Source organism: Copidosoma floridanum, unplaced genomic scaffold, assembly GCF_036245765.1.
Source record: "Copidosoma floridanum isolate Cflo_tuat_1 unplaced genomic scaffold, Cflo_Japanese_pri ptg000030l, whole genome shotgun sequence".
In the NCBI taxonomy this organism is placed as follows: Eukaryota; Metazoa; Arthropoda; class Insecta; order Hymenoptera; family Encyrtidae; genus Copidosoma; species Copidosoma floridanum.
The window spans coordinates 7,882,299-7,909,746 of record NW_028321907.1 but is presented as its reverse complement, the minus strand read 5'-3'; the positions used below and the strand labels follow the sequence as shown (position 1 = coordinate 7,909,746).

At 34.4% G+C, this 27,448-nt stretch overlaps 3 protein-coding genes across 4 annotated transcripts in view; 2 read left to right on the top strand and 1 right to left on the bottom strand.

Annotated features, from left to right (window-relative positions):
• The window catches only part of toy (paired box 6 protein twin of eyeless), a 35,040-nt gene extending 31,600 nt beyond the window's left edge, over positions 1 to 3,440 (top strand). Inside the window, exon 9 of the mRNA XM_089596610.1 lies at positions 3,090 to 3,440. Within this exon, the coding sequence (XP_089452736.1) occupies positions 3,090 to 3,178 (89 nt within the window). The 3' untranslated portion in view covers positions 3,179 to 3,440. The remainder of the gene's footprint in view (positions 1 to 3,089) is intronic.
• A 4,959-nt stretch (positions 3,441 to 8,399) lies between these two features.
• Positions 8,400 to 16,159, bottom strand: LOC106640306 (transmembrane 7 superfamily member 3). Its single transcript, XM_089596608.1, has 8 exons — positions 15,975 to 16,159; positions 15,098 to 15,448; positions 11,200 to 11,468; positions 10,884 to 11,055; positions 10,502 to 10,669; positions 10,216 to 10,368; positions 9,028 to 9,288; positions 8,400 to 8,965 (listed from the first exon to the last, which is right to left on the bottom strand). Exons 1-8 carry the CDS (start codon positions 16,072 to 16,074, stop codon positions 8,805 to 8,807), a joined length of 1,635 nt encoding a protein of 544 aa, XP_089452734.1. The 5' UTR covers positions 16,075 to 16,159; the 3' UTR covers positions 8,400 to 8,804.
• A 1,539-nt stretch (positions 16,160 to 17,698) lies between these two features.
• Positions 17,699 to 27,448, top strand: part of LOC106647610 (ankyrin repeat and sterile alpha motif domain-containing protein 1B) — an 83,169-nt gene continuing 73,419 nt past the window's right edge. For both annotated transcript variants that reach the window (XM_089596604.1, XM_089596605.1), the window contains exon 1: positions 17,699 to 18,195. In XM_089596604.1, coding sequence (XP_089452730.1) covers positions 18,092 to 18,195 — 104 coding nt within the window. In that variant the 5' untranslated portion in view covers positions 17,699 to 18,091. The remainder of the gene's footprint in view (positions 18,196 to 27,448) is intronic.

Genomic DNA, 27,448 nt, shown 5'->3' with positions numbered 1-27,448 from the left:
TGTACGCTGCAACGGCTCGACCAAGGAGAGCCATACGTACAGCCCATACTGGATTGAGAAAAGAAGAAGAATAAAAGTGGAGGGGAAAAAAAGAGGGTGGGGGGTTGGCGAAAAACAAGCAGGAAAGGGATTACCGTGGAGCCTCCTCGCTTCGCACTCAATCTACGTACACGCGCTCGCGCGGGAGACGCGAATTGTAAAAGGATTTTAAAACAAATCTCGCGTGGCTGGGGGCTAAATCGAAGAACTCTGCCGTGTAGCTTTTGTACGCGCGTGGCGGAGAAAAAAAGAGTATCCACACATCAGGAGCACGCGCTTTAGACAGAAGAGGGTGAATTTTCCATTTTCTCGATTCCCATGCCTCCCTCCCTAGCTTTCCGTGGGCTACTCTTCTTTTTCTCCACCGGCGAGGGAGAACTGCTGTATCCAAGCCCTACCGTTGCTCGCCTCGTTTTTCGAGCCCCGCTCTTCTCACGTACTCCTCCTCCTCCTCCTCCTCCTCAGGTATGCGATCCCAGTCGGTCTCGCTGCTTTCTATTTCTCCGCTCGCACCTACCCTTCTCCTCGCGATCTAGCGCTTCCACCGTCATGTCTGTGTGTGTGTGTGTACACGTAGTCTTACCTCCACACGCAGCGAAGGAAGAGACAGAGGGGCGAAAAAAGAAGAAGAGGAAATCGGGTGGGGGGGGGGGGTTGGTTGCTCCGTCTCTCTTGTCTATGCTCGGCTGGGCGAGCGCTCAATAACGTGCGAAGCCAAAGGGGGAGGAAATGTTCGCGTGGAGGCGCGCGCTCCGATGCTCCTCTGTATCTCTGTCGGCATTGGATGTTGTGTGTATATCTGTACATCCATGCGTGTATGTGTGTATCGGCCTGCCCATATAGGTACGAACTATACACACGTGTGTATAACATACGTGCGAGGAAGTGCGGATGGAGCGGCTGTATATTTATACACTGCGTACGCGCATTACACGGACGGCTACTGTCTTTGGCGTTGCGGGATTGGACGATGAGTTACATACTGCTCGCGGCCGTGTGTGTAATATACATTTTTTTTTTTTTTTTTTTTCCTGTTTGCTCTCCGAGCGCGCGTTTTTTAATAAACGGTAAAAGCTTACTCGCGTGACGTGTGTATGCGCGTAGGCGAGATTCTTTCGCGAAATTGCTGTAGCAGGGCAATTTTTATTTTTTTTATTTTTTTTATTTCAATGCATGGCCGTCGTATAGTACTCGGAGCCTCGAGGTTTATTTATTTCGGATCAAAAGCTGTTTACCTCTTTGTGGGGCGTGTGCCATGTATACCAGCTTTCGGTGTTTTTCACCCTTTCACGAAGCAAAGGTTTTGAAATTTGCTTTCCATGCGCCGAGCGCTCGCGTGGCTTTCAATGTATAGGCCATCGATGGCTTTCGAGGGAATGAATTTTTACGTCCAACTCGCGTGCCTGGGGAAAACAGGAAAAAGCAAATCAAGCTCGCATCGATAGCAGAGAGGGGGAGAGGGACTCTTTCGTACGGATGAAAATTCACTCGGGTGTGCGTGAAAAGTCCACGAGTCGAGCTTTCGTCGCGAGGACCGAATTGGGATTTTCAATTTGTAAAATTTCGCCGTCGAGCCAAACACATCCGTGTAGGCTTCCCGGGGGCCTGCCGGATTACCAATCGATACACACACACAGCCTGGTAGATCCGTTCCATTAGCAGAGAGAGATGGGGGGTGGGGGGCGTGCGAATCAGTGCACGACAAGGCTGCAGCCGCATGTAAGAGGATGAGCGAGTTTAGCTGCTGGAAATACGATGAGGGCGGGATCGTTTTCTCTTTCTCTCGTCGCTTTCGCTTTATTTCACGGGCACGCACAGTGCGGTGGGTATACAAATAAAGCGCTTTGCACTTGACGGAACTGTCGTTGCGGCGACGAGGCGAGGCGGGTTTGCAATTGATTTTGAGGCGGAACGAAGGGAAGCGGTTGAATGGCTTTGTTTTTTTTTTTTCTCTTCTTTCCCAAGAGATTACGTTTTTACTCAAATTTGATTACGAATGGGGCTTGTTTTTGGCTCAGATAGTTTGTGAGTTTCATCCTGGGGTCACGAAAGTACTGTTAATGTATAAGCGTTGGACGTTTTTTCAATTGATTTATAAATACTTTTGTTGATGACGTACGGGACCGTATAATCGAGCGTGTGATCACTACGCAACAGAAAAAAATAAATTACTCAGAACTAAGAAATTATGTATTCGAAATGTACAAAGTAAACTTTTTTTTTATACAAGATAAAGTTCTATTACGTTAAAAGTGAATAATTTTTTATTTAAAATGAATTTTTTTTTTTTTTTTTTCAATGAAAAGGCTAATGCAACACTTCACGTGCATCTCGAAATAAGCAAGTAACGATTTTTATCCAGGCTCAATTCCGAAGAAACAGTCTTATCCTGAATGAAAAAATGTAAAATTTCTGGTGATAGTTATTGCTGTATAGTCAGATGATTCAAGATGTCGTGGTACTTCGACTTAGTTGAATCAATTCAAAACTTTATTGTTTGTTACTGTCTATATTTTCATCTCGAAATCCCTATCCTTTGAGCATGTTTAACTTAATATAACTTCAATTATAGAATGAGGAGGTATTATAAAAATCTACAATACTCTGTAATACTTTATTAAAAGTTTGATTAAAGATATTCAATGACTTTATTCATCATTGTATTTGGAACAAAATTCCAAAAGAAATAACAAGTTTTTTACATTTGATGAATGCAATTCTTTGAAAAACCAAATAAAAAAACTGGTTACTTTTATACAGTCACATTATATAATGCAATATAATTTAAAAAAATTTTGCATTTAAAACCAGAGAATTTTTATAGCACAATGCAATTGAAAATTTATTTGTTACGTACAAAAAAGATATCGCGATTCGAATGCCTTGGACGTTCCAAAACAACATGATCTCGAATACTTTTGACTGTTGTATTTAATTTTAACAAATAATGTTCTTTTGTCAAGTACATAAGTATTACGCGTTTACTGTACAAAAAAAAAAAAAAAAAAAAATAATAATAATAATAATAATGATTTTCCATCTGCTTGCAGGCGTGATATCCCCAGGAATCTCGGTGCCAGTGCAGATCCCCTCCCAGACGCCGGACCTCGCGGGCAATTACTGGCCCCGGCTGCAGTGATCCCAGCTCTTCGGGTTCTCACCGGCGAGCCTGCTCGTCGGCCAGGAGAACCCGTCCCCCACCCCCTCGCCCTCGTCAAGCTCGGCGCTCGCCCCGAGCCTGAGGCCCCTCGGCATCCAGCAGCAACAGCAACAACAGCACAACCAGCTGTCCCCCCACCACCACATTCATCACCACAACCTGCACCACCAGCAGCCGCTCGCGGTCGCGAGAACAAGCGCGGCCTCGACCACGACGCCGGCAGGCAGCGCCGGCACGACCCCCGACAGCACGCCTCTGCACAACAACTCGAGCGACGTAAGTGAGTGAGGAGACTGACATCGTTCATGTTGTTCTTCTTCTTGTTGTTGGTGTTGTTGTTGTTAGGTTCTGGTATTCGATCGATGAGTAAACTTCCGATGGATGCGGCGTTGTTTCGATGATCTTTGCGCTTTTAGGCCTCGATCTCAACTCTATGGGATTATGTAAAATATAAGCTTTCCGAGCGTGTCTCGCAATGTCGTCGTGATAGTGTGGCTTGGAGCTGATTTTTCAGTGCATCGTGTCGTTCTGTTTTTTTTTTTTTCTTTTTTTTTCTTTTGTACATAAGAAATCAAAAATAAAAAATAAAACAAAAATCAATTCTTGGACACGAGTTAAATTTGTACCTACGTAAAAGTGATTTCGAAAGATGAAATTTCGTTTGATCTCGATGATTAGCAGCACATTTTTCCCTTAGATGTACGATTATTTTGTAGGTGATGGTAGAGCGCATGTGTAGGACGTCGCATTTATGTTTGTATCGCGTATTTCGGTGCTTATCAAGTATCTGTGTACATATTTATTATTTATCTCCATGAAAACGCCCAGTCGATATATAAACCTTAATTTTGTTGACTTGTAAGTATACTGTCAGGACAAGAGTTTTGTTGTACGATTTTGAATAAAAATACATGTTTACTTTGAAAAGTTACTTTCTTTATTCACTGCACACCTGTTTGCCGGCCCACGATGAAAAAGATCGTCCAATTTTTTCATCAACGTCGAGCTCAATCCTTCGGAAAGTGGGAAGTAAATTTCTCCTCCCGGGCAATCCAAAAAATTTCAATTTCGCAAAACTAATGGCGGTACCAACTTCCCCGGAACAACTTAATTTCTCTACGACTGTTTGCCAAAGATAAAAAAAAGGGCCCTGACCTTTTTATATACCTCCACACCAAAGTAACCACGGAAGCAACTCTTTTTTTTTGAAAAACATCAACCCAAATTCAAAAGCTCAGCAATGAAAGGCGAAAAAAATTTGTTGAAGCATCAAATGCGAGCTAAACGCGAGAACGGCCAAACCAAGGACTATGGGAAAAAGAGAGGGAGGATAAGCGAAGAAAAGCGACGCGTCGTTTCGTCACCCCTACATGGGCACACGTACACCCCACACTCGCGTCAGCCGAAGATCGATGCGCGCACACGCACGTCCGTCCCTCAGCGCGGTGTATCTGCTCGAGCGAAAGAGAAAGAAATAAAGAGGAGAGGAGCACTATGGTAATCGAGGGGGTGGTTCGAGCGGGAGGGAAGGATATTATATTTTCGACGGCGAGTCTTCCCCGCTCGTGTTGTTGCGTGTGCGTGCGTGGGTGAGGGCTCGCCGAGGGTGGCGAGAGAGAGAGAGAGAGAGAGAGCGGACGGCTTATTTGCCGGCAGATCGGGGGCTCGCTTCGCTGCCTAGGGCTTTTCTTCTTCCTTCTCCAGCTTTCGCTTGGCTAGGCAGCCATCGCGCTCAGCTTCGAAGACATGGCGGCTCCGCGTTCCGTTCGGTGGGTATGTACGTGTAGGTATGCGCTAGTGTACCGAACGATTCGTCCATAATCTTTGCCGTCTGTTGTACGGTTTTGCTTGTCTTTTGTTTACAGTATTTTTTTTTTTTTTTTTTTTTTAGATCAAAGTATAAAATTTTATAAAAAGAAAAATAATAAGAAGTTTGATAATTGTAGCTGGAAGTAAAGAAATCGTATATCGTGTATCAAAATTGGATGAAAAAGCACGGGATACGTCAATATTTTATCCTACGTGTGTTATGTGACAAACGAAATTTTTGTTTGTGAGGTATTTTTTTTTCTGTGGCAAAACAATCACTTCAAAATCAACTCCAAGCAAAAACCCATTGTGGGGCTGATAGCCCGATATGATTATATGGTACACCCAACGAAGTTGAACGAAACAAAAATTACGAACATAAACGTGAGATCAGTCCATCGGAGTGACGGGAAAGGTAGCTGAGAGTAGATTTTGACAAAAAATTTAGGAAAAAAAAATCGAGACAAAGATCCGTGGCGGAAAAATATGATCTTTGTTAATTGTACAAAAGAAAAAAAAATTAATAAAGACACAGTAAGATGGTATTTGTTATAATCACGTTAGAAACTAGTGTATATTAGATACTTTAAGGAACCAAGAAACAAAAAAGATCGGCTCTGTACATACTTGTTTATGAATGTAAGTAAAAAAAAAAGAAAAAAAAACGACCTACGCACGAAAGAAGGAAGAAACTTTCAACGCTCTGAAGACACACTCGATGTGAATCCCCAAAAATTATACACGCACCATATAAAACATAGAGAATGAGCCAATGGAAAAGAGAAAAAGCCACATCACACTACACGTACTGTCGAACGTCGCAACAGCCTCGTACTCGCACGCGTGAAACCATTTACATTCCCAGCACGATCTCGATTACTCGTAACACAAATAAACGTGTGAAAAACTATCATTTAATCACCCAAACAAAAGCCTACGTATAACATACAAGTTAAACGCTCACCGTATTAATTTACATTGAACAGAGAAGCTATATGCAAAAACCCAGTACCTACCACTCTATTTGTCGGAGACATGGTCAAATCGCCACACGACGTGCAAATCCTTCCGAGCAAGGTGAAACACGAACTTTGCTCTCTTTGCTTGCTATCTTTGAGTGCACTCGAGCGCTTGTACAAACCGCACACAACATTCGTTACTTGCGCATAGCGAAGAGTTGCGGTGCGAATGAAAGATCCTTGGCACTGATTTTTTATTATCCATTGTCGTTTGTAATAACGCCGTTTATTTCCTCCAAGTTGATAAACAAGTATAAACAAGAAAGTTGCTGTCATGTAACCCACGCGAATACAATAATCACACAGATGGATAAATAAATAAATAAATAAATAATAGTCACGTATAAACAGGTATAATTCGTCGTTTTGTCGCTGCAGCCAATAGTTAAGCAATCGTGCGCTGGCAATATCGTTAAGTATGATTAGCAAACATCACAGATATAATACAAAAGCAGAGTGTCACCAACCCCCAATCCCTTCACCACCGAACGAAATATAAATGATATAGGCAGAGCATAAATTTTATTTTTTTTTTTTTTTTTACGAATACGTTCAAATGTATAAAGAATTTTTATACGACTCAGCTCTCACGATGAGCCGACCTCGAGGCGTAAAAAGCGTAACAATCGTCGGCGTTGTCGACGACCCCGTGCAATCTCAAACGCCATAGTAGATTAATCATGTGTCGGCAAATGACGATAATTTGATGTATGTATTTTTAAGTTATCGAGTGTAACAAGAATATGCGTGTAAATTTGACGAGCGACAAAAGGTGCCGTACGATCGTTTGCAACGCTTTGCGCGGGATGATGTACGATTCTACCTTTGGAAGCGCAAACAAATTTCAACGATGATGACACGGCGAGACAAGAGCATTTATAATCTCGTTGTGGAAAGAGGGTGGGAAGGGGTGCGACGGAAAGACGCGAGTTCGCAGAGGGGGAAAGTGTCAAAGTTCGCGCCCGCGCACGCGTCTCGTTAGCCGTGATAATTAGAAAAGGTAGAGCGAGAGCAGGCGAGTGTTTTCCCTCCCGTCGTTCGCTTTATTGTGCATTATTCGCAGACGTCGCCAGCAGCGGTTCTTCCTCTCGCTTGCTCGGTGTGCTTCTCCTTCGGTTGAGCTCGTCCCGCGTTTCGTTTTTATTACGCGAGAAATGCGATTTGTTGCGCCTCAACGGCATAGCGTTCGATTATTGTGTGTCGTGCCGTGGCAGGGGGTGCTTTGCGCTTTTCACTTTTTTTTTTTTTTTTTTTTTTTTTTTTTTTTTTTTTTTTCTTGTTTTTCGTTTGCTCGTCGATTGCTCGAAGGGTGCTCCGATTGTTCGGTCCTAATGAAGCGCGAGGGCCGATTGTTTGTGTAACGCCATGGCGAGTCCTGTTGGAATAATTATCGCTTGTTTTAGGGTATCCATGGTCGATTTTCATCCCACGGAGCAAGTTTTTTTTTTCCCCAACGAGACTTTATGCTTATTTTCGACCAGGAGGTGTTTGGCGATCGTTAATTTTGTTTTTCATGTGTTTGCGAAATATTTGTTTGTAACACTCGAAAATTCGTTGCATTCGACATTGTTTTGTGTCGAACGGAGCATGATATTGTATAGAATCATTCGTTGTTTTATTCGTAAACTCTTTTTATACGATACATACACCTGCGAAAAAACCAAATTATTGTACATGTAACGAAATGTCAATCCATCGTGTACTCCTTTGATGGTGATAATTCGTTCGAAAATGTGCGATCATATGACATATTATGTACTGCGTGATACATACATATAACGCTGCTTGACGTTCGGCGACTCGACGTCCCAATGTATACTTCATTCCCCAATCATAAGAAACAAAAAAAAAAAAGAAAAACAAAAAGAAAAAAAGAGTCCACCGTGTAAAAGTTTAAGTAAACTGAATTTAACGAAATGAGAAAAAATATATATAAATATAAATATATATAAATACATATTATTGTAATATCGCGACAGTAATCCAAAAATGTAAGTGTTGTGAATAATGAGAATAATATTGTTGCTGTGATTACCTTTTAAGATTGTAAGTAGTAGCCACTAGATGAGACAGAAAATAACAAAAATAAACGCAAAGAAACAAAAGGGCAAACCAATATCGTTAGGTGTCAACAATAAATGTTATTTCATTTTCCGAGGGGCGATTCTACATATATCGCAACGATTGTATGGTGAGAGAAAGAAACCCAATGTGTACGATGTGTGAGTTGAAAATTATATAGGTTAAGTGTGCGTGAGTATAAGGTGTGTTGTGTAAATGTGTGGATTTGGCGAGTTGCGAAAATATTGTAACAATTTGCGCTGACTTGAACGAGGAGGTAAAAATTGAAATTAAAATAAACGTTATTGGAATTTTCTCACGTAAACTGGTCTAGATTCCTTTACTCCCATAACTTTTCCCCAAATTTTTTTTTTCATTTAATGTGTCTCTTTATAAAAAATTTTTTTTGATAAAAATCTATATTTATTAATCAGACTTTCAAAAAAAATACAAACATATCAAAAGCTCATAAAAACATTCTCTCACTTACGAAATTACACGGTGATAACACGTGCATAACCTCAAATTTAACCTGTACAACAAAGAATATACCTCGACTTGGTCACATATGTGCATCATCGGAGAGTCACGATTCAAAAATCGTCGTATATCTATACAAAACATTGGTACATGAAAAGTAAGTATATACCACAATTGACGTAACCTCCTCAAAAATAATAGTATCAATGGTGCGAGCCATCGTTATCGAACTGACGTCAGATCTGGTATCTTTGTTCTGGCAAGAGCGGCGTTCGTTCGTTCCCGGGGCTGACATATGCCGGTGACGGTGGAAAAGGTGCTCGATTCCAGCTGGCCGCGCACTGTTTGTACAGTCCAATGATCACGAGGAATGCCCATAGAAAGGTAAGCAGCACATCTACAAAAGTATTAATATGTGTATCGGAGCTGGGAATCGTTAATCAAGCGGGTGTTTTATACCTCTGCCTTGGTAGGGAGGCTCAACGACGGCGAGCCCAAAGTTCGGTATGGTGGCGCGCCTCAAGCCATTTATAACCAAATATTTGAGGTTAGATCCGCTGAAGTGGTCGATAGCAAAAACCGTTGCGTAAGAACCGACGAGTGTGAAGCAAAATATGTTGCCGAAAAGTGGTATCAGGCTAATTGCCATGAACGTGGTTGTCACGAAGGACGCGTACAGCATCCAAAAGTAGGCGTCGACCTCGAGGTACAGAAATCCAGCTGGAACGGTAGAAAAGAGAAGCAGGATGAATCGCGTTGTTGCCCGATCGACAAATTACTCTCAGGCACCACGAGATTTACGATAAGTGAATAAATTACGCGCTTTCGGGCAATCTGCTCCGCTCGCAGTTTAGGATGAAATACACTCATTGCCAAGTAACGGAGGAAAAAAGAGAGAAGGGCACATAAGGGCGCGAGCATCGACAGACCAGCCGGCCGGCATGTCCACCGGCTCGGCAGATTGATCATATTTTTGGGTAATTCTTACGCAGTCATACGCACTGGGGCTCGCAACGTAGCAAACAGCCACTAAATAAATACTGGAGACACAATTAGGTAAATGCGAGTAGTATGGGCGGCAAGGGGACGATAGGCAAGCCGGTTAGTCGTCCGTGGGACTGTACCGCTACGACGGCACATGCGATTACACGCGCGTACAGACGTACGTACGCGCGTTAGGGGTACGAGTGGAGATCGGCGAGGGTGGCCGCGAGACAAGGGAGACGGTTGGAGCGACGTTATGGTGAGAAAGGCGGGAGATAGAGAGAGAGGGGATCCCGAGTTTCCGCATGAGCGAGCAGCATTGATGGAATAGCAGTGCTGGGGGGGGGGCTTCTTCATCCCTTCGCCAAACTCTGGGCTGCTCTAGCTTCGGGCCTGTGCGGGCATCGAGGGCTCAGCCACATTTTAAGCCAGCTTTCATTATTTTCCTATAATTTGCAACGCGGTCCTCCTCTGCTCTCTCTCTCGCTCTCCCTTCCTTATTTCTCTTGCCGATTTTTCTCCAGACGAGGGGGTAGGGGAGTGGTGGGAGAAGGAAGTCGGACGACTCTCGAAAGCGTGCTTGTTCGAATGGAAATGTTCTTTCTTTCTCGTCCGGCTCTTCTCGAACGTATTTGGTGCGTCGTTTCCTTCCGCGCGTTATACCTGGAATTGTGAAGTAGAAGAGGCAGAAGAAGAAAGAGCCGAGTGTCAGACTTGAGAGGATTAGAGATGGCATCGGACTGGTGAAGGTCAGCCACAGTAGCAGCCAAATTAGGCCGGCGAATACCCCAAAACCTATGGCTGCTATGATTGTACCTGAAACGAAAGTCTCTGATCTTATCGGTTTCTCTTAATTTTTTTCCTTTTTCCTTTTTTTTTCTTTTTTTTTTTTTTTTTTTTTTGTATGGTAATAAGAAAAAAAAAGGTTTCACAATTTAGGTATAATAACCTTCGACATCGAAAGTTCCACTGATAGTTCCTATTGTGTAGCCAATACATCCACCGAGTATTGTAACTATGAGAAACATGGATATTTTAAAGTGCGAGTGGCCACGCACTGCTACGAGACAGCCCAAGAAAATGCCCAGAGCGCACATGACTTTAGAAAACGGTGTTTCTAAAATAAACAAATGCATCGGCATTATTATAACCTGTTTGAATCATCAAAAAATTACCATCGACGATGCAGTCGTGGATTATTACTAAAATTATTATTATTTCTTTTTTTTCAATTGCATCGATTTTACTGCGTCATTGATGTAGAAAAAGTCTGAACTCTTTGTCAGGAACGAGGAAGTGAGGATGATGTATTTAAGTGATGCTGATCGTACTCAGAACTGTGCATGAATCAGACCATGACGTAGGGTCGCAGCCGTACGTAACGATCGGAACGTAAGCGGAAGAGTGATTAGTGAAACGTGCTATCATCCCGTAAACGGATCCGGTTCCGGGGTACAAGCTATACACGCGCCTCATTTTGGATCCGTACAGTGACTGCGGTATCTGAAAAAAAGAGCGCCGGAAAAGTCTTACTTGAGTTTTTTTTTTTTTTTTTTTTTTTATTATGTAAATTTTTTTATTCTGTTTCGTGAACTAGAGAAATAATGGTTGGGGAAACTGTATTATTCAAGAAAGTGCACAACTTACGAAATCGGCATTATTTTCGATGTCTCGCACTGTTAGCATGTTTGCGATTGCCATGAAATAAGTCTCGTTGCTCGGGTCTTGTTCAGGCATGTACATGCGATAGGCATCGTGGCCCAATGGATATCTTTCACAAAGTGGCTGGTAGGAGTCAATTTTGGGCATAGAAGCTGGCTGTGCATCGACAGTTATCGTTGCATCATCATACGCCAGTTTTTGAAAAGGTGAGACCTTGACATCGAATTCCATGTTGCATCCACCCGGATAAGGAGCTGAAGAGTCAAAGTTATTCTATGCTATCGATAATCTTTTTTTTTTTATTTAAAAACTCGTAAGTAACAATTTCGTGGTGGTAATAATGCTAATAAAATTTGGGGTTACTTAATTTTACTTTTGCTTGAAAATTTTAAAAACATTTTCAGTTATGAAGTATGATATGTTTTTTGGCAGTCTATTAGTTTGGATACAACTTTTAAAAATTTTTTTTATAGTTATTTTAAAATAATACTAATCTATTTAGATCCGCACTTATGCGTTGTACTTGTACATGATATCGGCTCAAATGAAAAATCGCCTAAAATATTATAAAACAATTATTTACACTGCAATGAGGGGGGGGGTACATTATATTTTATATGGCTTTTGGACTCCTGGAAAACGGTTTAAATGAGTTCATACAAAAAACATTTCTTAGAGGTACGAGTTGAAGGGAGTAATAATATATTGACCGAGAATCTTATATTCGTAAACTATTTAACCATACTTAATATGGCACACTTAACATGGTTCAGTAGAGACAGTGATACCGTGATAAAGGCTTTGAAGATATTTATAAAGCTGTAGACTGATATTACGAGTAAAAATAACAAATAACCAGAGATTTAAAAAAATAAAAAACAGATAGAGGAATAGTACTAAAAAATAAGAATATAAAAGCAAAGATTAGCACAAGGGGATACAAAGTTGGAAATACAGATGAACAATTCTTAACAATAGAAATAAATAGTAGATATAAAAAAAATTTATTTGAAACAGAATAGAAAACGTTTAGGTTAAATAAAAAATAAATTCAAGTAAATGACTATACATAAAATAGTGGGAATTGGCTCCTTGTCCGTTCCCCTTACCAACCCTCTAAATTTTTCTAAGTCCTGGAGTTTACATTAAAAAAAATGTGCTACATATCACATAATAGATATTCAACACTGAATAAAAATTGTAAGGAATATTTTTTCATTCACATTTATCAATGTTACTCAAAAAATATAATATAAAATTTTTTTACAATGTATAATTTCATTTGTTTAATATACTTAATTGAATAATACCAATTAAAAAAAAAAAACTTGTCTTTTCTTTTAAATAATAAAGAATTATTTTTTAGAAAAAATTTAATTCACTGTGTAATATAAGATTTTAAATCATCTCATAAAATTTTATGCTGATTCCGCTTTGTTTAAAATTGGTTTTTCTGTATTGTCAGATAATCTTTTGTATGCATGGAAAAAATCTACATCTGCCTCTTTTTTTCTTTTTTTTGTTTATGAGTAACTTGTGTGTATTTTTTTTGTATACAATGATTTTTAGCTTTGTCTATTGGTTTATACTATTAACCATTTTTTCCTTTACTATTAGTAACCTTGGCTCAAAATTTTTTATTTTATGATTATAATTTATAACGCTGCCGTTATATCTGACCTCATCACTATGTATCTGAATTTTCTAGCCTTTGTGAAACCATCAATAAATTTGAGCAAGACTTGAAAAAAGTATCTTTTTGGTTGTTATCACTCTTCCTACTGAGTCTGTTTAGCGAATCTTAACATCTCTTTCTCTTTGTCTCTATATTTAGTATGAGTTTCTTTGATTTGATTGCATTAGAATTTTTTTTATCTCCATTTCTCCTTATTATTTTTTAGGACTTGCAATGCCTTTTATGTATAATTAATTATCTCTGTGTATCTATGCATACAACTTTTATTTTAAATTTTCCAATATTATTTTCTAGAACTTAAAGTCCATCTTTATGTTTGTGTCTTTTTGAAGTTGTTACTTTATGTATTCATACCTTTGTTAATGTATTTCAATATTTTTGTATTCATCGCTGGATCTCCTACTAAGCATATACTAATATCTCCATTCAAGTTTGCTACTCTACCTCTATATGTGCGTATAAATATTAGTGATATTTTAACGAAATTTTTAATTCATCCTCACATTTATTAGTGTATACCTAAATAAGTATTTTATATATTTATAAATTAGTTGAGCTTCAAACCCCCAATATGACAGTAAAATAATTATTACATAAAAAATAAAATAAATAATAAATTATTTTTCTAATATTTTTCTTTCAAAATAATAATGCAATAGGCATAAAAGCCTAATTAATTGGCATAAAATTTCAACACTATATTATAGTTATAGATATTATAACATCTCAAGATATTTTTAATAATAAACTTGAAACTCAGAAGAAATGTGATGAAAAATACTGCAATAGGTAGATTGCACATCGTTTCTTCAAAAAAATTAACAAAGTTTTTGGCTTTTGACATTGGTTTAGCAGAAGATGATACTGAAATTAGTTTTATTTTTAATGAAGCTAGTACTGTTACGCTATCTTTTCAATAATGAAACTTCTGTGCTCGGTTTACAGTCTTAGAAAATTTTATTTAAAAAAATTAACTGCGAAAAAAATACAGTAAGCACGTTCTGTTAATATTCATTTAATATTATGAACATTTTACTAAATAATAATTAAAGAGGTATTTACAAATATTATATAAGCACAGAGCTAAGAATGATTTAATTAATTGCCCCAAAAATTAGCTGAAGATACATTTTTTTAATTATTGAATCATTATTATTAAAGCTTTGTTTAATACTTTTTTGTTGATAAAAATTTATGAAAAATCGTATGGTTTTTATATTTGGATAAAGATATAATAGCTCATAAGTAGTCATTTTTAACCTATCGAAATTACAGAATATTTAAGGTAAAGGAAAGGATTATCTCAGAGGAACAAGGCTGAGTATTTCGGAAGAATAGTAGGCAATTTTGGATTTGTTAAGTATGTACAGATTATTTGAAATTTGGGACATTGTTGTTGCGTGAAGATAATGTAAAGAGTATCGTACTCCGATGTTTAATATTTTTGAGTAAAAAATATTTATACCAAAAGTTCTCAAATGTTAAATCATCTTATATGTTGTCCATAACAGTTTCATAAGTGAGTTAGAATTTCCAAGATTTTAAAAAGTTCTTATACTAATTTACTTGCTTCCTGATGATTACTTGATTTTAAACTTCTTTTTGCAATTAACATTAAAAAGTCGTTAACTGTTCTTGTATCTATAGTTATTTTCTGCAGTTATAGCCGTTATAAAATATTGATAAAATATTTTCCATTCTATATTTGTTTATTTTCTTATCGTGATGAAAAATTATTACTCCCTTTATAAGATTTTTACAAGTTTTAAACTTTGTTATACTATTTTTAAATTCTTTTTAATTGAATCTTGAATTTATACATATCTTAATAAGTACCTTAATGCCCTAAAGTATTAATTTTTTTGTGATAGAATTATTTTCCTCCAAGTTAAAAAAATGTCAACTAAAAAAATTAGATTTTAATTAATCTTGAAACTATTTGTTACTTATTTATCTATACAAGATACAAATCATGTTGGATTATAAAGACAAGTTGTTTAGAAATAGATCTGCTCATATTTAGCCATTTTTTGAATTCGTTAGTTATCAGTTTCAAACGTTGTCCAATGCACACACCATACTGTGCAGTTTATTTCTCAAAGCAATTTTTAAATTTTATTTTAAATGTATTTAAATGTAGTGTTCTACTGTTTGATTAAAAATTATTTTAAAAGAGAAAATACTTACCATAATTGCTATATGCTACTATAGCTACAAGACCTTGAACTTGAACATTATTTTCATTTATGACATAAACTGAGGACGTTTTAGTCTTATTCAATTCCACAAAAATACCAATGTTTGTACCAGTGACAAAATGACTTGGGTCTTCATTTATTGCTTTCTTAGAAGAAGATATAGAAATATGGTACATATAAGAATGAATTTGTACTATAATAAAATCCACTTCAGGAGGTATGTCGTTAACTTCAATGTTAAAGTTGGCACTTTTATCTATATGTACCAATTGCGTAAATGCCTGATTCTCCTCATCTGATTTATTGTATGTGGTTAAAGAAATGTTTATCACATTCCCATCTGAAATGGAAATATTATCAATATATATTCAGTTGCTCATCCAACAAACAAGATAAGCTTATATCTTTAGTCGATCGAAAAATAATGTAAGATGGGAGATATTATCAGAATAGTAGATTTTTATTTTTAAATATTTTTGAGAGTTCCAAATTTAAGGCCGAAAAGTTATGATATTTTTTATTCATTAGTTATACTTCTAACTTCTCAGTATCTACAAAAAATTGTAGTTTAAACAAAATAATTGTTGCAGTATAAATATTTATAAAAATTTGTTAAAATTTACAATTTTATTTGAAGTTTTTGAGGCAGTATAAATATAGAATTCTGATGGAGTTTGAAAATACAAATTTAGTATACATTAAAGTTAGCAATAATAGACCAAAAAATGCACCGACTCCTTACTAAGTTAATTATAGGTTCCATGCACTAGTATAAAAATGATATGTATTATTATAAAATTCAAAATAAACAGTACAAAACAGAATAAAAACAATCATAAGCATTTAAAGGTTATCTGATTGTTTACCTGACACCTGGAGAATCGACGATGGAAGTTCTAGTGCACTAGAAAAAAATACTAAAAGAAAAATAAACACGAACACAATCACAGGGCACTTTCGAATCATTTTCTATTGCGTTTTAAATGTGCTAGAATTTTTAAAATGATCAGTGTATACATTTACGTTGTTACCAATGGTATTGGTGGTGTAACAACATCGATGACGGTATGTGATACTGTGTTCTTGAGATCTGAGCTCAACATAGTACAGTGCATCTGTACGCTGTAGTACAGCTCGTACAGCTGATACAAAACAAAATGCGCGCGCATTTCAAACTGTGGTAGTTGAGTGGAGCTACCGAAAAAATTAATACAAAGAATGTAGATAGATGTGCAAAAAAAAAAAATAAGAACAAAGAGTACTACGAACTATATAATTTAAAGCATTTGTAATACTTATGTATTGTACATCTATAAAAATTTAAAAACTTTTTCATCAATTTGTTCACAAGTATAACTTCTTCTCATTTTTGAAACATCAAAGTTTTTGTATAAATTTTCTGACAAAAATTTTTATAAAAACTTTGTTACTTCAATATTATTTTCTTCTTTTTAAATTATGAAAGTCATGTTACAATTAAGACTTTTAATAAAATCTAACAATAATCGTAGTATTTTATGAACTTTTAAAAAAATGCAAAATGCATCGTCTGCCTATATTTTGATATCTGAAGTAGTTTTGGTTTAAGCAAATTTTTGCCTAAAAAATAGCCCAGAATATTCTTGTATTGAAATTTAAATTTTTTTATTTTTTCAAAAAGGTAATTCTAGAGGGTTTTTAATTCTCTTTGTACAACAAAAATTTGTATTGGAAAAATGTTATATAAGTTAATTTCTTAGTAATTTTGTTATTCTAAGTCATATTTAAAAGTCTTATACTTGTTATTATTTTAAATTATTAATTTTTTTTTAATTTATGATAACTTATCTATGGTGACAACAATTTGACTTGTCACAATCATAATATACTCTCGAATTTTCTTTTTAATTTTGATACTTATTCTTACATACGAACCACTGTATTAAATATCTTTCTGTTTTTCATTTGTAATGTTCGTCATAAATATTTTTTAATATTAATTTTGTTTACAAGTTTTCTGACAACATACTCCTATTATTTAGAATAGATTCACACTTGGCACTTATTACGGTATTTGCTTTTTATAGATAAGATGTTGAAATGAGGAATCTAATACTTTTCTTTTTTCATTACCGAAGTTGCAAGTTCGTAATTTTACAATCCTGACAAAAAAGTGTATATATGTTCTTGTGTACATTTAGCACTGTAGCAATCAAAAGTATGTATATTTTAGAAAACATCAGAATATATCAAGCTCACAAGCGTACATTATATCTGTGTACCTGTAAATACTTAAACATATCCTGGGAATCCCCGAATAATAAAAAAATGTCACAGCTCCAGAGATTTTATCATTATCCTACAAGCATATGATAGCTGGTTGCCGCACGAAAGGGTGCCCACTTGTAGGTACTAGAGTATATTTAGACTTGACACAGAGTGTGCGAAATGAAACTACTCAAAACTATAGCGAGGGACTTTTAAATACATGTCGCATACGACGTAAATGACGAAGTGTATGGATTTATGGTACAGTGCAAGTATTTACCATGGCAATAGTACGAGGAGGCAGCGGCTGGCGTCGCCTCAGTCAGTCCGAAGCTGCCAAAGATGGCCTCGCTCCGATCAATGAAACTCGCCAGCTCGAGTAAATCGCGTAGTAAAATACGGTCGCAGACCCCTAGCCTGCAGCTATTCCTAATCAGTGATTAAAAACAAATGTGGGATAATACACACGAAATCCTAATCGTAACCAAGTGCGTGTTTTATAAGTGCGTGAAATTGTGTCGTGTGCTTATTTCTATACTACAATCATGAACTACTGTGAAGAGACGAGTAACTGCAGACTGTTTCTGTACTGCTACTACCACTACACACCTGAAGAATCAAGGGGGTTGCTTGGAAGGGAGTAGGAGTATATTCAACCCTGATCACGTCATGTACATAATGATGCATTACTCGTGTTGATAGCTGACGAGGTTTAGGGGGATGATTTAAATGGGCCATGGGCAAGGACCAGGAGCTCCTCGAAGCAGCGAGGAACGGCAACGTAGCCGTCGTCGAGAAGATACTTGGCCAGCGCGCCAAGAGAAGTGGTCCTTTGGCAAGGTGGGTGGATTCCTTAGTCTTCTGCTATTTTATCCTTTTAATCATATTATTGCTAGACATATAAGTATTGTGCCTAAAAAGGATATGTAACTAAATTTCTCCTTAAAATTGCACTTATATTTGTGCTTCTCTCAAAATTAAATCTCGATCTTGCAGGGCGGGTCGCTGGAACTGCAAATACGTGCGAGAAAGACGGAAAACATAGCGTATCAGTCGGTGTAGTTGTGTTGAGATCTTTTACATATGTGTTTGAATATACATACAATGAGAATACTACGAGAGATTGTTTGGACGTGTGAATAATGAGAAAAGATTTGTCATCAGTGGTTAGCTGTTTTTCATGATACTTTTATTATGCTTTCACTTTAGAGAATCAATACACGCTGGGGTGGTGATATAGGATAGAGGAGATATTGAGGTTAGAGCAACCCCATAGTAAATTAAAATATTTCCACTTTCATTACCTTTAAAATGATTTGCTACTACAGTAAGTGGATGATGACGTGATGAGTATGCTTTATTTAAGTGTGTAGATATTCATTTGTTATATCGAATAAATTTTAATGATTGAGTAAGAAAGTTTCTACATTATTGCAGCACTTCAAATGCCAAACACAACTTGTTTGGGCACAATTTATCATTTTTCTTATCGTAAAACAATCATTATATCTTCTACATTTCACTATATTCAAAAAGTCACAAGTTTTATTGTTTATTGAGAGTTTTATAGAAAGTCAAATAAGAATCTCACACAGTACAAAGTATTTAGAGAAAAATCTAGGTAAAACTACCTTAACAGGAAAAGCAGTATCGAATAGTATAAATGTGTATTGTTAAGCACATGCTGTTACATTGCTCTGGTTTTTTTTTTTTTTTTTTGTGACTGGAGTTTTTTTATACGACTATTACAGATTTTTGGGCTACTTTAACACATAATAGAACTGTTTTACTCATATTAAGTTTTTACACTATTTTCTATAAACTCTATACAATTGGTACTAATAGTGGATAATAATAATTTTAATTATTTATATCTACAACCATGATAAAATGTAAAACCAATATTTTGTTGGATTATTTCATTTGTCTGGTAAATATTGAACGCGTATTAATAGTTTTTCAGTCTTATCTATTAATTAACTGTAAGGCGAGTCTATCATCCTATTTATAAATTCAAGTCTATTATTGTAGTTATGAAGAAGTAAATGTAATTTTATTACATAATAAACAATTTGTAAGGTAGCTTTTCCACCGTAAACAATAATATTAGTGATTTTGGATACTTTAACAGTTTTGGGAAGCTAAGTTAACGAAAGATGGACTGATTTTTTATGTATACAACAACTGTTTTCATAAGCTGTACTGTCAGCTATTATTACTTCAGTTTAACAACAGTTGCATGCAAGAAAACTTAAAGTATTCTATTTTTGATGTCTTTATTTTCATAGGTTTTGAATATTATTTATAATTAAAAAACAAAAACCAAAAAAATTATAAAAAACCATTAAATAATACTTTTTTTTTGTCTCATTTCCATATTGCGTAAAAATCGTCGCATCATTTTTAGGAAAATTTAATTAACTTCAACAGTTTTCAAATAATTATTTTTCTGCTGATAAAATACTTACATACTTTCTTAGTACATTAACAGCGTACATAAATTTCTCAACTGCTTATTATTACACGTCTTTCTTTGAGGAAATGCTAGAAAAAATATTATTTAGCACTAGCTCTACTAACAAGAAGAATTTTATTGTAAATCTTTGAAGCACGTTTATTATCAAGCATGTATTCAAAGTGAAAGTAAAATTTGTCAGAATATTCAAATGTCTCTTTCCAGGAATAACAGAATATCAATGTAAGAAAAATGGTGCTATGAGTACAAGACAACATGCCAATAACTGGGACACATAAATAAAAACGTAATTTTTATTTAGTATTCGTTGTTATTTGGACTGATAAGTAATAAAAAATTATCATGAAGTATTAAATTATGTGATTTAATAACCTAATTAAATAGATTTATTTAATTTCTACTTATATTTTAAATATTACGATGATTATAACGTGACTTAAATGCATGTGAGTAATTAAGAAAAAAAACAACAGTAATAAAAATGCAGAGTTTTAAAATTTGTATCCATGATAAAAAGTTTAATTATCACACCGACAGTTAATAAGTAATTATTATCAAATTTTATGTCAAATGATTTACATTATTATTTGTTCATTTTACATAAATACAACTTTCATTACTGTTCAATACATTTTCATTGATTTCTTAAAAATGTTAAATATGCTTGTAGAATGTTTTTTTTCCTTTTCAATCCATTTTATTTTTCTAAAGATTTTTCATTAAAAAAATTTTTTAAATAATTTTTTTATAATTTTTAAAACTATTTTTAATAATGTTTTCAATTGTTTTCTAATAATTAAATTTTTTTCAATGGTGTTGAAAATTTCTAAAAAAACACTTTTGAACAATTTTGAAATCGTTTTTTAAATAATTTTATAAATCATTTTACAATTATTTATTAAACCACTTTTTAATAATTTTTCAAATTGTTTTCAATAATTTTTAAAATTATTTTTTAATAGTTTTTCGAATTATTTTCTAAATATTTTTTAATAATTTCTTACATTATTTTTAAAATATTTTAAAATTATTTTTGAATTATTTATTAGTTATTTAGTAAAATTATTTTTCAAATTGTGTTTTAGTAGTTTTTAATAACAATTATTTAAATAAATTCTTAATAGTTTATAAAACTATTTTCGGATTATTTAAAAAATTTTTTAAATAATATTTAAATGGTTAAAAACTTTATAATAATGTTAAAAATTTCTAAAAACTCCAAATAATTTTATTAAATTTTTTGTAGTTTTTTTTTCATTGATATGTTATTTTTTCTATTTGTTGAGAATAATCAGTTTTGTTTTTTAATTTTTCTTATTACTTTTACTGTTAGATATCACGAAATATAACATGAAAACATTTTTTGAAATTTTGGGCTTAATTTAATCTTTTGGTTTGAAATGAATTTTACTAATGTCTCTCTGGCTTAGTATCCATAGTGATTTCAATTATTATTGAAACTTATATTAAAGTATTTTATAAAGTAAAAAATATGTACATGAAACCATCCGTACAAGATTTTTATCTCAAAGCAGTGAAACCATCATAGAATTTTTTTGATGACTGAGAGTAGTTCGCTGGTTCTTATTTTAAATCACAGAGTTTTATCTAACCAAGCGTTACAATTTTTACTATCTAATAAGTACTTCAAAAATTCTTTACAAAAGTTCACTTATGCTGCTACTTGTGTTTATCCAAGACAAGAATTTGAGATAAGAGAAAGACATAGTTTTTTACCGGTTTGAAATATAAACATACTTTGTTATGATTACTTCTTATTATCTAATAATTGTTAATTAAGTACTAAAAAAAATAACTAAAGAATGGTATTTTTAAAATTTTCTGTTTTATTTTGTTTAAGATTGTTAGATGCAAAGTTTAAATTTAAAAGAAAATATTTATTTTTTATTAACGATAAATTTAAAAGAACATGATTTGGACTTATTGTGTATATGTGTTAAGCTAATTACGCTGTTAATATATGTTTGACAAAATCATTAAGATTTGAACTCTCAGGGTTTTTAATAATTTTTAACTTTTTAATTATTATTAAAAAGTTAAATGAACAAAAATTATTACTTGATTGTTTCTCTTTTTCCGAATTAAATTTATAGTTTGTATCTATCTCCTTTCTCATGCAACGTCTAGCCTAGTGGCTTTTATGGAGTTTTTAATACATCTCTAATCCATGAGGCAATATGAACTACTATTAAAAAGTTAGTTAAACTCTAGCTGTAGTTGAGCCAACCTCAAGTAATTAGACACTAGAAAGCTAGCACAATCATGGAATATCGTAAGCTAAGACTAATGACACGTGAAATAGCATGTCACAACTGATATATTATATCTATGACTTTAAAGTAGAGTGAATCTTAGGAACTCTTATAAGACCATAAAAAGATAATGGAAAGAGAAATATTGGAGAAATCAAACGAGGACATGAAAGATTCAATGCTGATGGGCGGTCAGCAATACTGATAAAAGATTATGATTCTGGCGAATAGCCGAAAACTTAACTGTTTTGTCTGAATAACATGAGTCAGAAAAACGCAGGTTATGGTGTTTTATTTTTTAAGCATTTAATTATTACGTTCAGTTGTAACTTTATTTATTTAGGATACCGTACTTTCGCTCTCTTTCATTTTCCTAATCATAGTCTAATGTTGGATTTGTTTGTTCGTACTACCCAGAGCACATCGAAACGCTTCGTGGTCATGGGTAAGGAAACACACTCTAATGCTTCAGGAGCGCTCGCAGTAGTTCCAAACTCCACGGCTGAGTGCATAAGTAAATAATAAAACAATTTTTTTTTCAAACTTAGCAATTCGTGTCCCTTAGTAAATCATAATAAAGAACATTTTGAGTTCTTAGATATTTTAGAAACGTTTAATTTAAAGACATCTATTTCAAAGAAATTTTAAAGAGAGAAAATATTTTTAAGCTTAAATCCTCAAAAGAAAATTCGTATGCATGCAAAGATCGAGAGCATCTCCTATCTCCACTTGCGGAAGCATAAACTTGGCCAGAGGACGCATTTGCAGCGTTAGCCGTTTTATTGGGGTCAGTATAAAGTACAACATTTCAGAGAGAGAGAGAGAGGTGAGGGTAGGGGGTACAGCAAGTCGACATTGAGGTCGAGCTCTCTCTTCCTCTCACTTGATCAGGTACTTGCAAGAAGCCCAATAGAGAGATAGAGAGAGAGAGAGAAAGACGCACTACTCTCTCTTTCTATCCTCGGGTCAACGCTCCTCCATGACTATAGAGAGCTGCAGCCACCTCCAACCATCGTCTTCGTCTTCCTGTGGCCCGCTTTTCTCTCCTCTTCGCTCTTGTGCAATACTGCCTGCGTACACAGATGAACAATACATTCATGCACGAGAGCCCATGAAACCGGGCTCTATGTCCGTGTATAGCAACGCGTACGCGCGCGCCACTTCGATCGATAGCTTCTCACCTTCCTCTTTTTCTCTCTCACCTCCCTCGCGCAGATCCTTTTCTGATTCAACCTGCTTGAATTTCACTCTTTCTTTCTTTCTCGAACGCCAACTCAAAACACAAGGGGGAGCTCCCGAGCACGTAATCCTCGGAACGCGTGTGAAAAGCCAGGACACCCTTTCGCTCTTTCCCGTACGCGTAGACTTGTGTTTTGTCATTGCTGTCATGGAAGGGGTTGTTTTTTTCTCTTATTTGCAAAAGTGTGGTTTTTTGCACTTTGATGAAGTGTTTTAATGCGTACGAGAGATTATTCGTTACTTATGCTGCTTTCGTTCGTTTTTTCGGTCTCTCTTTTCTCTATTCATAAAGAAAAGACCCGAGAAGAACAGGCCGACTCTACTCTTGCACCTTTTCATCCAAGTGCACTCGAGAAAACAACCTTTTTGAATTTGTTGTCCCCCTCCCCACAATATTACTTCATACTTCCTGACTTATGTGAAGGGTGCTTCGTCGTGGGGTGTGAGTTGAAAATCTAATTATCAGCTCTTGAATGGCAGAAAAGCTTTACGATCTGAAATAAACTATTACGATTCATTTGTGCAGATAACTAGTCATTTTTGTTTTACGCTTAAAGTTTGTGATTAAAAAAAAAGTAAGGATCAATTTATTTTACGAAAGAATAAGAAAAAAAATAAATAAATAAATAACAAAAAGAAATACGGTAACGTGTTTGAACGTGTTATTTATAAAACATGAGTCATATGTCAAGTTCTTCGGATGCTTTCAATTGTATAAATGTGAGAATATTTCTTTTACATTTTTCAAACAAGTTTAGTTTTGTAATCATCATAATTTTTTCAATTATTTTTTTTTTAAATAGTTAATAAATAGTAATCCTTATAATTTTTCAATGTTGTAACGTTATTATATGTATTTCCAAGCTTATTGTTGTTACATTAAAAAAATTTTAATTTATTTATTTATTTATCTATTTATTTATTTATTTTTTTAAAAGAGTTCACATGATAATTTTGCAAAGAAAATGTGTAAGTGTCCAATTCATTAATAAAAGTCGAAAACAGCAGGAATCATAAGTCTTTATTAAAACGTTTTGACGTGAGCAGAAAAAAGTAACTTCATGATCCACTTTTAGTATGTATAACAAAGAAGAGCACCTTTTACTGCATAAATACGTTATAATAATTGTCATGACGCATCGCTATGAAATTCCAGATAAAATTTTCTTTGTAATAATATCATTATCTCAAGTTTTGCAAAAATTTACATTCATATGACATTCCTGATCTTTCATTGAATTTTTCACCAAAAACTGTACACTATTACTCAAATAAATGCCAATTCATTGACTTTAAGATACATAAAAATGAAGCTTATTTTTTCACAAATTGAAAACCAATTAGAAATTCTTTTTACCAACCATTTCGCAATTATGAACGCAAACACGAATAAAAGAAGTGAAACGATGCTTATCAGTCGTCAATTTCATTACAGCTCTCGCGTAATATAGAAAGTGACGGTGTAGTGATGAAATATACCAGCAATATACAATATCATATTCATACCGATACAACGCGTCCGTTGATTGATCTAATAACTGTGATTTCAGGCTTCAGTGTATATTCCTGACTCACGCGAATATTCCTACGTACAGGCGTATACATACATGTAGTAAGGCTCGAATTCCCGTGAATTGATTCATAAGCTTTGTGAAGACATTTAAAATTGACGTTCATTTCCTAACTATACCTCTCGTATTCATCACTAGCATATGGATGTACACCTGTATATTGCGGAAGGACCGATGCTATTGCATTTACCTGCTGCTCTTTCTTTGTACTTTTGTGTAGTATTGGGATACACTGGTGTAGGAAACCATTCGATAGTTGAATTTATAGCCTGGAACTTTTTGTTTATGAAACTGATTTTTCACATTTTTGCTTTGATCGACACATGTTCTAATTTTTTATTAGATTTTCTAAGACTAAGTGATTTTTTTCTTAGAGATATTTGTAACCAAATGATTGGGAAAACGATAAGACATGTTCATGCTGCAGTATTTATCATTTATTTATCATGATAACCCAACGATGAACGGTTGTACATCGAGAGAAATGTCCACGGGAAATTAAAAACTGTAGAATATTTAAGAAAAGACGTTTTTTAATTTAGTAAAGTTTTATTTACATTATTTATTTAAAATTTGATGAGCGATTGTTTTTTTTTTTTTTTTTTTTTTTTTTTTTTATTTCAGAACAATTAAAATTTTGGGGTAATTTTCGGCTGAAAAAATTTACTATAATTTTTTAAAAATATTTTTAAAGTTTTACGTTACGGTACAATAAACAACGGAATTAAAAAAAACGGACTAGTGGAGTACTTCAATTGCAAAAAATCCAGAGAAATATAAAAAAAAACGTTTAATGACCTATTGAATGATATAAGTAACCATATTTTACTTGATCAAATAAGTCCTAACTGGCTATAATTATGACTAATATAGTTTAAAAGTTTGGAAGATGTGATGAATTTATATATCATTTATCATAAAAGTTTTAAGATTCATCCCAAATTGAAAAAAAAATTCTACAAGTTTTATTTTAATTCAAAATTTCTTAAGCTTATCAATACTACCGTAATGAAAAATTGTAACAAACTAAAGTAAAAGCTTTAAAAAATCTGGAACATAGAAAAATGTATAAAAAATTACGTAGGTCCTGCTGTTAATACTTAATATTAGAAACATTATTCTACAGTTGGATGACAATCTGTGATAATCTGTTTTCACGTCTGAAGTTTTATTCTTGGGAGATCTATTTTTGCAAATGATGACAAGGATGAGATCCATTTGCAAAAACCATAGAGCTTTAACCCATTGGCACGTACGTACCTCGGCTCTGGTGATGTATAGCTACAAGAAAAGATTCAAGAATACGTATACGTAACTATAATTTGTTACTTTTACAACTGTAAAAAATTAAAAAGATGAAGTAGAGTATAGATAGAAGTACTAACGATGTATGCTTTACAAGCTTTTGGCTAAACTCTTGGGAACGGATTCCTTGATGCGCCCGCTCGAGTCCTTTGAATAATTCAGTCTTAACTGTGCATACATCCATGCCACCATTCACGCACCTTAGAAGATCTCAACAACACAAGAAAAAAACTAAAACAATTTTGAGTATTTTTCTAATTAGGTAATATATCGTCGAGTGCACCTTTTCACATGCAAGCGTGTTATTTTACCTCTCAGCCACACTTTTTTCTTGTCTCACCTCAATAGTTTTGTCTTTTCCAAGTGCACGTTTTCACGCTTATTTTGGGTTGTAGAGCAGAGCTCTTCTTTCATTTGGACTTTTGGCTTTTATTTGGCTCCGTCCATCTTCATTTTTCTCCGAGCTTTGCGCGTCACTTTGCCCTCTTATCCGAGCTTTTCACTTTCCACTGGTGTGTTTCTACCATACTGACCTACTTCCTCCGGTGATTGCTGCTGCTAGTTTTTTCTTCTCATTTTGTCTAGAAAACATTTTTCATTTAAAATAACGATGAACGTTAAATCAGCTTTTCTCAAAATCACATCACTATAACAGAAAAATAAAATTAATAATTTAGAACATACGTTTAGATAAATTTAAATATTTGTGGAAAACGCCAATAAAAACAGATTCATTCTCAACATCCAGTCAATCGCTGTCCTTTAACGACGAGTAAGCAAAATACTTTTTATTAATTATTTTATTTTTCCTTTTTTTTATGAACTAAAATTTTTTATTTATCTTTTAGTATAAAAAAATTATCATTAACAATATTGTGTTTCATAAAAGACTTTTTTTCTTTATAATAATTTAATCGCTGCTAAGTATTTATTTAGCTAATAAAACTTTTTGTTCAATACTTATTTAATTGAATAATAGAAATATTTGTACATATAAAATATAATATTTTAATTTCATTGTTTGTAACTTAATTTTAACTGCATTGGAGCTCTTTCATGAAATTCATTGTAAGCTTACAGTTTTAAGATATAATTTTAAGGCAACTCCTGTTTGGAAATTTTTTTAAGTCTGATTTTATTACTAACTCATAGAACCTTTGCACACGTAAAAAAATTTTACGGTTACCGAAAAAAAATTTCCTGAATAAATAACTTTTTGTGTGTCAAAT

Coding starts and splice junctions, on each gene's coding strand:
- LOC106640306 (XM_089596608.1), bottom strand. CDS start 16,074: ATGATTCGAAAGTGCCCTGTGATTGTGTTCGTGTTTATTTTTCTTTTA. Junction 11,056..11,199: donor TCGAAAATAATGCCGATTTC/GTAAGTTGTGCA, acceptor TCTTTTTTTCAG/ATACCGCAGTCACTGTACGG. Junction 8,966..9,027: donor GCCTCCCTACCAAGGCAGAG/GTATAAAACACC, acceptor ATACTTTTGTAG/ATGTGCTGCTTACCTTTCTA.